The following is a 12,700-nucleotide window of genomic DNA, read 5'->3' on the forward strand; positions in this document are numbered from 1 at the left end:
TGGAGTTCAGGAATTAAATACCTATCTACCTTCCTATCTCAAATTATCATAACAAGACCTGAAAAATAGTTTAATTGCTTTCTACGTATTACTGAACTGAACAGTGTCTGTGCTTTTACTTGTTACATGGTAAAAGAAGTGGAAAAACTACCACCAAAATGCAGCAAATTACCATCATGTAATATACAACAGTGACAGAAACAGTACTTGATATATAGATCACCTTACCTTTTATTAACTGGCTTCTCATCCTTGTCATAGGGTCTTATGAACCACTTCCCAATTCTTACGAAGTTTTTATCCATCAAGCACCTAGAAAAATAATTACGGCAACAATTACTAGTTACATCTTAAGACACAATTAGAGGACATCTTGGAGAACAGTAAATCTAAGGGACTGAGCAGCTGAATCTCCATCATATTGAAATCAACTCTGTAGCATTTGAGTTCCATGTAACTTTGCCACTTTCTATTTTCCCACACTAGTCACACAGAATCACTGTCCAAACTCTCGATGCTGTCGCTGATGCTGATCCTCACATATGCATTTTCCCCTCATCTCTGACAGAATCTTTTCCACTCCATGCTAATCTTTTTGCTGAATGACCCATCATCATAATTTTCAAACTCCTCTTCTTTAACAAAGACAATTCATAGCACTGATTACTTTCTGTGCAGTGTTTCTCTCACACTTCATGATATAGAATATGTATTCCTGTACTTTTGGGATGCAAATGGCATAGTACAGTATATGAATGACAGGAAATTGTATTAACCAAATAATAACAATCACCCCTTTTTCCATGGCATGATCCACAGCCTGATTTCAGGTGTTGAAACTTCCATAGTTACTGTTTCCTCTTTCAGAAGACCTCACTGCAACAAACATCCTGCCATGTCACTAAATTTAAAGCAGTAAGTTACCCATTTTCTGTGGTCCGTTTAGAAGTGCACAATTTCTTTATAGAAACTGTATATTCTGTGGCTTTAAAACAAAAAGAAAACAAAAAACAAACCCCAAACAGTGAGGATGCAAAGTGACCATTACCCAATTTAGGTTGACAAGGAGTGCTTGATGCCTTTCCAAGACCACTTGTACAGATCGACCACACTAGCAATAGGCCAACCCTATTTAAGTATGCTCCATACATTAAACATGCAGCTGAACATACTGCCCAAGGGATCATGCACAGAAATCTGTTATGAAAGAATATTTCTCAGTAAGGTAAATCTTACGTTTCAAAAAAATCTGAAAAAGTGGTCATTTAGTGCTAGTGGTTTATTTACCAAGCAATATACAAGCTTTCCCTATATGTTTTGTGTCTAATCACTATTTCTTTATTTAGATGGAGGAACTATACTTCTCAATTCTTCAAAGTTTTCCAACAGTTTATTTCTATAGCAGTTGCTAGAGATTAGCCTAAACAAAACAAAATTAAAAAATCACATTAAGCCTTCTGGGAAAGTGCATTCTGCAGGGTTTAGAAAAACTGTGTGATCTGTACTTCAAAAGCATACCTAGAAGACACAGATAGGAAATGGACAACAGACAATGTAGACACTAATATGCTCTTAATTCTTCTGTATAAACTTGGCAGGGTTTCCCAAAGCTAAAGTTAGGCTGAAGAAAATTCTAACAGCACTTTCTCAAAGCAGAAAGAATCCAGCCCAGCTGAATATACCAATATCTTAAACTGAATTTGGAAGCAAAACCAGCAGAGATCTAAAGACACTGCTCTTGTGCTGCTGGGAAAAGAAAAAAAAACAACCTATGCTTCAGCAACTGTTTCCCTAGGAAATATTTGCTATCAGAGAAAGTCTGTCAGTGTCAGCGTACTATATACAAACAAAAGGAAGTCTGTGAAGTTTACATCAGATCCCTAAGGAAAATAATCTGTACTAGCAAAAAATATAATAAACTCCCCCCATCACACACACATTTTAATGCCACATCATCATGTCTCACAATGGCAGGTTTAACTGCCTCAAACTAATGCTACTCTGCTAGAAAAAAGTCTTCATGCGTAGATTTGGCCTTAAAAATCAGCCAACCTTCACATGCTAAGCTAAATCACAGGTTATTTAAAGTATGAAGTGGGAAACATGACTGCAGAAGCACGGATCTCAAAAGATTCAGCCAAGTGAACAATTAGTGACAGAAAGTCATTATTTTTGCCATATAAGCACTCAATAGTAACAAGCCTTTAACAGCAAGCTGTAATAATGAACCTGCATAAAAAATAAAAAAAGCTGGTCATAAAATTTCGAATGAGTATACACTTAAAAGCAGTTATTTAATCATATGAAATAACGACATAAACCACACTGAACTCCTTGCCTCATTTCTCTGGTTAAGGCTGATGGTATTTTCTTCCTAAGCAGTACAGGTCCTAGAGCTTGTCACTGGCACTTGACCTCTCATATTTCTGATTTTTCTATGAAAAAAAGTGACCTGACAAGGGCGCAATAATGATTATGAAATAATACCATAATAATTTTAGTATTATTTCCTCAGATCCTCTAATGTTTTCTAATGTTCCAATTAACATAAACTTCTCATCACTAATTTGGGTACTGAGGAAAAACACAAGACTATAAACAGTTGCATAAATACCCTTTAGCACAGAATGGCTTAGGTTGGAAGGAACTTTAAATTAATCTCATTCCACCCCCTGCCCTGGGCAGGGACACCTCCCACCACACCAGGTTGCTCCAAGCCCCCTCCAACCTGCCCTTGAACCCCTCCAGGGATGGGGCAGCCACAGCTTCTCGGGGCAACCTGGGCCAGGCTCTCACCACCCTCACACCAAACAAGTTCTTCCCCACAGCTCAGCTCCATCTCCCTTCTTGCAGGGTCAAACCCTTCCCCCTCCTCCTAGGGCTCCCCTCCCTCATCCAGAGTCCCTCCCCATCTCTCCTGGAGCCCTTTGAGGGACTGGAAGGGGCTCCAAGGTCTCCCCGGAGCCTTCTCTTCTCCAGGCTGAAGCCCCCAACTCTCTCAGCGCCCCCCTCCCAGCAGAGGGGCTCCAGCCCTCCCAGCATCTCCGGGGCCTCCTCTGGCCCCGCTCCAACAGGTAGTGTTCTTGCCCTTCCTAGGATTAAGTTAAATGTCTCCCCTCCCTTTTTCCTAGTCACAGCTTCCCATATTTTCAGGGCAGGTTTCACCCAGTCCCTCGCGACTGCTCAGTGAGGTGATGGGTGGATGTGGGGGGTCACCTGCCTGTCATGGCTCTTCCCACCGCCATTTGCTTCCTGCCACAAGTCTTTTTCACACCCTGTCTCCAGCAGCTCTTCCCCACTTCTCCCTCGAGCAGGGCCAGGCTGAGGCACCTTAGGCTCCTCGCTGGGCGGGAAAGCAGCTGAGGCAACAGAACCGGCTGGAACCGGTTCCGAGCAGCCTCCTCTCACCCCTTCCCTCCCTCCCTCCATCCCTCAGAGGCTCCTCAGGCAGCTGAGGCACCCGCAGAGTGGCCACACGGCCCTGCTGAGGGAACTACGTCCAGTAGCTGCAAAATAAGCCAAAAAAACCCTACAAAAAAATCACACGCAACAGCCCTGTGGCTTTCTGGTAAGATCAAAAAGAAATTCAAGGCTCCTTTTTTATTAATCAAGCTTTCCCTAAACATGGGATAAAATGGGTCTTTAAAAATTGAAGCATTACTTCTCTTTTTAGTAAAGCCTACGCACTTTTTGCTATTATTTTAAATTAAATAATTATGGTGGTAACTTAAGATTTGGTATGGGAAACAAAAACATCCCCAAAAATCTTATATATATGGAGAGGTAACTTACAGTCAGGAGACACTCAAGGAAACACAATGCAAATCTGATTACGAGTAAATCTACATCAAAGCAAATAGCTTATTTTCTGAGAGAAAAATACTTTTATCTTGTCCCATTTAATATCCTAACTGAAAAATACTCAATGCTACGTTCTGCAAAATAACTGTAACACAAGGACACAGGAGAGCTGCATTACATTTTGTTGTTGTTCTTACTATTATAAATTTCAGAAAGAGTGGGAATAGGCTAGTGACACTGAATTCTGAGATCTCCAAATTTGTAAGAAGAACTGAAATATAATACAGGAGGGTGATGATGACCTGAAGAACTGCAGTAACAGAGAAGGAATAAAATGCGACAGCCCAAGACAACGCCATACACTGAAGGCCTAATAACGAGATAATCTTCAGTAAGCTTAAGAGTTGATAGCTGGATTAAGAAGACAAAGCCGTAAGTGTATTAACTAATCACAGAAGAACTTTGCAGTCAAGTCATACATATATATGTATGTTATACACACACACACACATATATATGTGTATATGTATGTATATGATCAAGAAAAAAGAAAGCAATGCTAGGATACATTAGGCCTCCCCGATTCAGAAACTGTTAATCTTCATTCTGATTATTGAGCACAAATTTAGCCAAATTGTAACACACACGTAACTAGAATGATTGGAAGAACAGACTTAAGATCTTTTAATGTTATCTGTTAAGATATGTGCTATTTAACCTCATCAAAGGAGTTAGAGATCAGATATAATCATTCTGTGTAATCACATTCTCTATAAACACCTGAAGAAGGTGAAAACTTTTTTTTTGCTTTTGAAATAGCTCCCCAACAAGAATGCAAGCAGAAATATGTATCAACATTACTCTTTGTATGAATATTTAGTCTGCACAGTATTTTATGACACATTATCAGAGTCAACGACTTAAGAGATCCATCTCTATCCTACATCTCTTCCACTAAAGTTCTACCTCTAAAAAAATGTGATTTAAGATCAATAATAATATAAATGGTCTGCAGGCATCCTGCCTTATTTTAAACATCAAAATGAAATATTTGAGTTCAATAGAATTTTTCTTACCTTTCCAGAAGATTATGAATTGCTTTGAAGAGCAGGGTCCTACACTCATAGGAAAGTCCATTCTCCCACAATCCTTCTTCCACCACTACAAAAACATAAAATGCCAACATGCTCAGAATAGGGAATTACAACCATTTATACAAAATATAACTCCAATAGTTGAACAGTTGTTCTCAACAGTTCAGTTTCATGAAACATGGTACTATGAGCTATATTGCCAAAGTAGCTTTAATCTTTACTTGCTGAAGACACCAACTTTGAACTAAAAAAAAATAATAAAGCAAAACCAAAAGCATAAAAGTAAACACATTTGTTTATAGCACTCAATATTAAAGTAGGTGGTGAGGAATTCACAATCATTCTTTGCCATGACTGCTGAGAGATCCTTTAAAACCTAACCGCAGATGCAGACAACCAAGAAACAGAGTGAATCATTAAAGGTGTAAAAATCGACTTACATAACTTAAGCAACTATCCTGAACCTCTCACTGTCACACTGAAGTGAAATTCCTCCATTATACAGACTTAATTATTGCAATTTAAACAATACACAGCAAAAATAAGTTACACAGCATTTTTTATCCCAAAATAAAAATTGTGAACTTTGTACCAAACTGCAGAGATTATAGAGAGTTAAAAAAAATAATCTATTATTCTCTCACAGTGGAGTGCAGCATGAAATACCTGAAGGGTATACAAACCTCAAAAAGATCTGCTCTCCTTACTCCTTACTTGCTTTGGATGCTAAAACTACCAACAGTAAAACTATTTTTGCTATGCCTCCACCAGATTCTGGATGCTAAAACTATTTTTGCTATGCCTCCACCAGATTCTAAATCTTATTCAGTCAGAAGATGCCATCTCAGCTGCAGAGTAAAACCAGATGATCACATGACTTTGTCAAGGAGTAAGAATTTGTTAATTGTCTGGGTTCTGTCATTTCAATTTTACAGGAATACTCTGCAGATCTTTAGAAATGCAAACGCAAAATTCTACAGCATGCTAAGAACTGAATACTTAACACCCCTCCTTGGCCAATTTAAAGGATGAAACCTTCCAACAGCACGTCTATCATGCAGAGATTATTATCTAAGTATAGTTTACTCTACACTCATGTTTAAAGTAAAGCTTCTAAGGAGTTTCTGCTGTATGAAAAATACTAATATTGCCAGCAGTCTTCAACTACGGCTTCAAAGCCTCAAACCCAGCATTGTTCATTATTCTGCTGCTTCTCCCCGTAACCGTAAGTCACATAACCTCAAACAAGAAGAGGCACATTTTTTTTAATGCGTAATGTTGTGATATGCTAATACTGGTAACAGATCCTCTCCCCTTTTACAGAATGAAAAAGCCAGGGCTTTAGTACCTAAATCACCTTATCAAGTAGCATAGTTACTCCCTCAGAAGGAAAAGGCAGCTTGGGCTTTTGGGCACAAATATGAGCCAAATATCTTTCCCTGTAAAACCATGAAAAGACGCTTTAATGCTTGCAAAACCTTACTGACACCGAGAATGTAGTGTGCTATAGATGTTTACTACACAGAAATTCACATGGACTCACATTTCATGTTTAAAACAGTATTTTTAAGAAACTTCAGAATCTCTGTGCATTTTCAGAACTATTGATGTATACGTTCTATATAATTCAGAGCCACCAAAGCCTAAGAAGCCGCAAGGCTAGTACAGGGTCACACTTAAAAACTACACAGTTCTCAAATAGGTAAACAGTTATATATTACAGTATGAGAGAGATCACACCTGAGTTCACCTTTATGGAAACCCCACATTTAAATAAAAATTAGGAGGTTTTTTGACAGAATTCGTAAAAGTCAAAAGAAATTCACTATTATACAGCACTGAGCTCTTTGCAAGTTTGACCCTAACCCTGTGCCAGAAGTCAGCATTGTACCTCCATCAACTTCAGAGACAAGAATTTATTCCATGACTTCACAGGAAACTTCTCCTAGCCAGTTCTGATGTTCTCCATCATAACTCACTATCTTTTCCTAAGTATGCACAACAAACCAGTAGGACCCAATTAAAGAACAGCTTATATTATCTATCAAAACTGCTTCCTGCAAGTATATTTTTGCCATTAATTCCAGAAGAAATTAGAACAGATTGTACTGCTTTACACCATTTCTAAGGTAATATTCTGTCAAGTTGGAATAATTTTAATACCAAATTCTTTAGGTACTGGACATTACCTGTATTCTTTTGCCCTGCTTAGTTGTGACTGGCACAGCTCCCTCTTTGGGTTACACATTCCTATTACTGTTCCACAAACTGGGATCCATTTCCCCAGGACCCGTGTGACACCAACCACCTACGGATCCCAGCAGAAGGGACTGAAAAGGAGGGAATGGAAGTTGGCAGCACTTGGTGTGACACCAACCACCTATGGATCCCAGCAGAAGGACTGAAAAGGAGGGAATGGAAGTTGGCAGCACTCCCCTCCCTACAGAGCAACATAGCTGGATTCCTGGTTATCCTGCACTTCAGAGAAGGAACAGCAGCACAAGAGGATGCATCCCAAAGCCCAGGAAAAGCAGGTAAAAGCACTGTTAGCCTCACGGTGGAGATCTTTGTAGGTAAGTCCCAAGGGTCAAATCTGCCAACGAGACCAGACTGGCTGAGCAGCAGCCGCTGAGTAGGACGAGGAAAAGCGGAAAGTCTGAAGTGGTATCATCCCTCAATATTTTAATTTTCCAAACTGGTTTTCTTATTACTCGGCATTCACATAAATTAGATATGAAATGGAAATAAAATCATTCCCCTATTAATTTTTACTTTAAGTATAGCATAAGACACCTTCATAACCATTTTCCTTTAATAAATAATGCCTTTTGATTCCCAGATACATTAATGCAATACACTTACTGTAGTTACCTCTAATACTACTTTATCCTGCTAAAAATGTTCATCTCACAATTGATAATATGTACATGTGCCTGTTGCCATAAAAATGGGGAGAAAAAAACAGAACTGCAGCATTTCACTTCCTCTCTGCTCTGTGTCTTCCTGATCCAGTCTCCAAAAGGAAAAGAGCTTAAATAACTGGAGCAAGTTACAACTTCAAGATGCAAATAATGATCAGTAACAAACCTTGGCAAAGCACTAGAGATTAGACTATCCCTGTAAACTGCAAAGTTCCTCACGCTGTAATAATGTAATTAGATTTTAGAAGAATATTTTAAATTCCTTATAGAAGATTGAACTGGGAAATAATTGTTGGTCTCTGTCTACACAATGATTTGTAATGCTTTTAAACACTCAACACTCTCAACTCAAGCCCTCACCAGCCTTTCAGTGCTGCCTGACAGCATTTTCTGGCACACGGTAACAGAAAGCAGGTGCTGCAGAGGTTCAGAAACATACTTAGGCCAAGCACCTAGATCCTGCCCTGAAGGTATTTTCTGTTACTCTAGTTGAAGTATTTCTCTTTAGGAGGCAACAAATGTGAAATTATAAAGCAGCTGTGAAAGCCATCTTCAAAAAAGAAAACTTCTAGAGGAAGAATCAAGTAAAGATTGAATTTTAGTAAGAGAAAGAGTACAACAGAGCTGGTAGCTGCTTTTTGCTCCATAGAAGTCAGAGGGCAGATGAGTTTTGGAGAGGCAACAAAGGGGGGACAAAACAGTGGGTCACCACTTGCCAGGCCCTGGGCAGGCAAAGCCATCACTAATCTGAGCTGTTGTTTGCGGCAATCCCACTCTGAGCAGGACATCAGACCGGCCGACCTCCAGGAGTCCAGGATCTACTGATCCTCAACTGATATATTTATAAAGATAGACACCTGTTTCTCTATCTGTGTATAGATATATATATTTTTCTGTGCACGGTAACTACCTTATCTAAGCATGTCTACATGCCAGAATAGTCAAAGATGACAACTGGGAGTAGCACTTACTTTCTTGTACAACAGGCAGTTCATCCCCTTCTCGCTGTTTGTCCCTAATAGAGGGATAACTTTACCACTACATTTCTCACCAAAATAAGCAACCGCTATGTGTATTTTCTTGCTTTTTAAAAAATGAAATCACCTCTCAAAATAAACGACTAAGTCTAATAAGACTCCATCTCTCAAATTTTGGACTCTTGGAAAAAATCAAGAGGATAAGGTCACAGTATCTCTGCCATTAACTCTAATTCTATAAAATGTTTAGTCAATATAGCCAGTCTCACTGCCCTTACTACATCATTCTTGGGACACGCTCTTTAAATCCAGTGGAGAGAGCACTGAGGAAGCATATGGATCCAAAGAAGTGTGAAATTGCCAGTATCTTTCAAAAGGGGGGGAAGATGTGAGATAGAGTATTTTTGTACAAGACTGGCTACCTGTGTATCTGAAGAGGCATCATTGTTTCAATCTATGAGTTAAGAAAATGAATATATAAATAAATATAATGACTATACAAATAGTCATTAAAATTTTTAAGGAAATTTACTAACACACCAAAGCAATGTTTTCACAGATACAATGGCAAAAAAGAATTCTGCCTAAGCTGACAGGGCACTGTGCAGTACAAATGAAAGTTAGTTACAGCTGAGTACCTGCCTATCATCATTATCCAGTGTACACATGTGTACAGGAATGAGGTAAAACACCTTTTGGTTAAAACACCTGGAAAAAAATACAATTCAATATTTTTCAATTGCAAACAAAAAGTATTTTCTCTTTGAAAATAATAATCAATATAATAATCGATAACCTTCACATCAAAAGTTTTAAAATGTTTATTAGCACTTCTTTTCGATATGTTCAAAAAATTAACAGAACATCTGTGCTGATTATTAAGCTTATCCTTGCAGATCAGATGTTAGAAGAATTAAAGCCAACTACAATAATTTAGACTTACACTGGAAATTTATAATTTAAACATACATTAATGAGCAGCTTAGTTGGCTTGGGGTCTTTTTTTATTTTCAAGTCAGAGATATTAAGGTCTTCAAAGTGTCCAATGATTTTTATGAAGCCAGCCATGTTCTCAAAAAAAAAGGAACCATTATAAAAATTTCAAGGAGAGAAGTCACAGCAAAATATCAAAGCAAATACTTCAATAATTTTAGGTCTCCCAGCAGAGATACGGGAAAGATAATAAGATCTCTGTTCTGCTTCAGTGACCAAACTGACATATTTTACTTAAAAGAAATATAGGAAGGAAGGAGCGAAGCAAGTTGAGACTGCGTCGGCATCGCAGAGATAGTTATACCTTTAAGAAATTCAGCCACCCACATTTTAATAATTCAGGTCACACCGCCTTATGCAGTTTAAAAGTAGAATTAGTTTCAAAGAATACATATTTCCTCAGAGCTATGTTACATATTTCCTTTTAATGTATCATATTGCAGCAACAGCTGAAATGAACGTCTAGACATCAAAAACAGTCTTTATTCCCACCTACTGCTTTTTTGCCTCAGGCATCAAAACTAATGAAACCTATTATCCAGAACACTGACTTCAGTTACCACATTGGCCACTGCAAATACGAAAAAACACTCTGGGACAGGACCAGTTATTCAGCCATTAAAATTACTGAAAATCAATTTCTTGCTGCACACTGCAGAAATACTGATAGATTAAAGCAAGACACATGGGACAAGGAGATTACTTGGAGGGAAGATTACTATGTCAAACTGCTGAGGATGGGGAGTCACTCAGCTACTCGGGATTCATATTCAGAGCAGTGCGTGTTCCCTCTTACTCTTTGATATTCTGTCTCCTTGTTACCATGAACTATGAACAATGTGGTGTGTTTTTTTTCTTCCCTGTGTAGACACAGTTTTTAAAAACACATGGCCAAATAACTGGAACAAAATCAGAAATTCAATTACTAAAAGCAAGCATTTAATTTTTCATTTTAATTTTTATTAACGTGCCCTTAAAACAATATTTCAAAGACCAACTAGCATTTTGAAGCATCATTTCTTCTAAAAAATTGAGTTAAAAGAGTAACAAAGCAATGCAATGGTACATTAATTCTGAAAAACTATATTATACCCATAAAAATCCAATTAAACGCAATGCTATTGATCGATCATTGTTATACTGCCATTGATCACCTTGTAAAATCTGCGTTTGAAGTCATTAGTGATTAAATTGACTTATTACTAAATCAGATTCAACCCACTTAGAGATCTAATTTCCTTGCACTGGTTATGATTGTAGGGAAATTGTACTGCTTACTCGCACAGTACTGAGAATTCATCTTGGCTCTCTGTCTCCCAGCCAAAGCACAACCAGTCCAGAAGAAGGGCGGGTTCACCAGAACCATCCATCTGCAGCAATCTATTTGCAAACAGAGCTTACCTGAAGGTGCTGCACATGCCCAGCAGCTTTCCCAATCAAATCCCACAATCCAGGTGTCCTCAACAGCACCAGTTCCCTACCACACTGCCAGGGAAATCAGAACATTAAGGAGGGCTGTGGCTGGAGATCCTGTTCAGACACGACCCAAGTTTGCATTTCAATGGACCACAATTTTCTATACAAAAACTAACACTTTCAAGTAGAGTCGGCTATGAAACTAAAATTGTTGCACTTCAGAAAGATAAATAAAACCTTCAAAGGCACCAGCTGTTGAATATCACAGGAATACTACGAGGCTTTAATTGTTGAGCATTGAAACAGAAATCAGCATAATAGCTATTTATTGAAAAACAGATGGTAGGTAACTATCTGCACTTAGATCACGTTAGCACTACTTAAAAGTATTACTTTCATTGCCTCCTCGCTCCTAGTAGGTACAAAATTGTTTTTTATAAAAATATACATTTAAATGTTCTGTTCTCTCCCTCTTCCCATCCCACACTCTCACGTTGCTCCACGGTCTATTGTCACCCCCCCACTGCAGCCCTTCACAGTGACATTTTCTCAGTACCACACTTACAGGCAACATTTCAAAGGGCACTAGGGACAGACTGGCCACACAAAATATGTAATCACTTCTGGTTCTTTAGAAGTTCACTTCAAAATATTCCAAAAATCCAGGGGTAATATCTAACTTCTCCAAAACCAGAATTATCATCTATGAAATCAGCATAAACATTTCTGTGTAATTATAGCTCAAGCCTGCTTTCTATGTAGGAATGCAAAATTAGCTATGCCAGAGAGCCGAGCAGCTCGCTTCAGAGATGGAAGAGATTCCAAATAAAACAGTTTGGTTTGCTGTGAGGTTTTTCCTTTGAATGCCTTTTACAATCACCAGCTCCATCCCAAGAAAGAGTAAAATGAATATAAAAATACAGCATAGTTTTCCTGCGGTTTACGCTGCTTCCTGAAGTAACACAGGACGCTGTTTGCAGCCTGGAACCTGCTCTCACGCACCAGAAAATCCCCCCCAAATCCCCGATTTACACTGTTTGATTTGTCCTGCCCTGTGTTTGTGTTAAGTAGGTTTATTTTCAAACTGCTTCACCTTTCTTTGCAGAGGCATTTCCTATAGATGAAAAGCATTAACCTGACCATAGTGAAAATGGGACTAAAATTTGAGAGATTCTCATCATCTTCCTCTGAAGTGCTCAAGGTTAAGGATGCCACTTAAGAAAGTACTTCAAGTTTACTCCTGGAGTTTCCAGCATTTCCTCCCACATTTCTGAACTTTTCATTTTCAGTTACATTTTATTTCCCTCTGCAGTTCTTTGGTATAAGGGCATTAAAAGTAGTTTCTCAGAAGAACATAAAAGTAACATAAAAAAATTGAAGGAAAAGAGATTTTATTTTTTTTTTTAAGTATTTCCAGGCTTTCTTAACCCCAGGAAACAATCCTTACTCTCCAAACTTGCTTTGCTCTCCTCGTTCCCCTTCCAAATCTCCAAGTCTT

General features: G+C 38.4%; 1 protein-coding gene across 1 annotated transcript in view; it reads right to left on the reverse strand.

Annotated features, from left to right (window-relative positions):
- The window catches only part of MED13L (mediator complex subunit 13-like), a 182,038-nt gene that overhangs the window by 101,411 nt on the left and 67,927 nt on the right, over window positions 1–12,700 (reverse strand). The window contains exons 2-3 of the mRNA XM_014963264.1: window positions 4,878–4,962; window positions 229–312 (exon numbers count right to left, since the gene is read on the reverse strand). Coding sequence (XP_014818750.1) covers window positions 229–312; window positions 4,878–4,962 — 169 coding nt within the window. The remainder of the gene's footprint in view (window positions 1–228; window positions 313–4,877; window positions 4,963–12,700) is intronic.

Source organism: Calidris pugnax, unplaced genomic scaffold (assembly GCF_001431845.1).
Source record: "Calidris pugnax isolate Ruff unplaced genomic scaffold, ASM143184v1 scaffold32, whole genome shotgun sequence".
In the NCBI taxonomy this organism is placed as follows: Eukaryota; Metazoa; Chordata; class Aves; order Charadriiformes; family Scolopacidae; genus Calidris; species Calidris pugnax.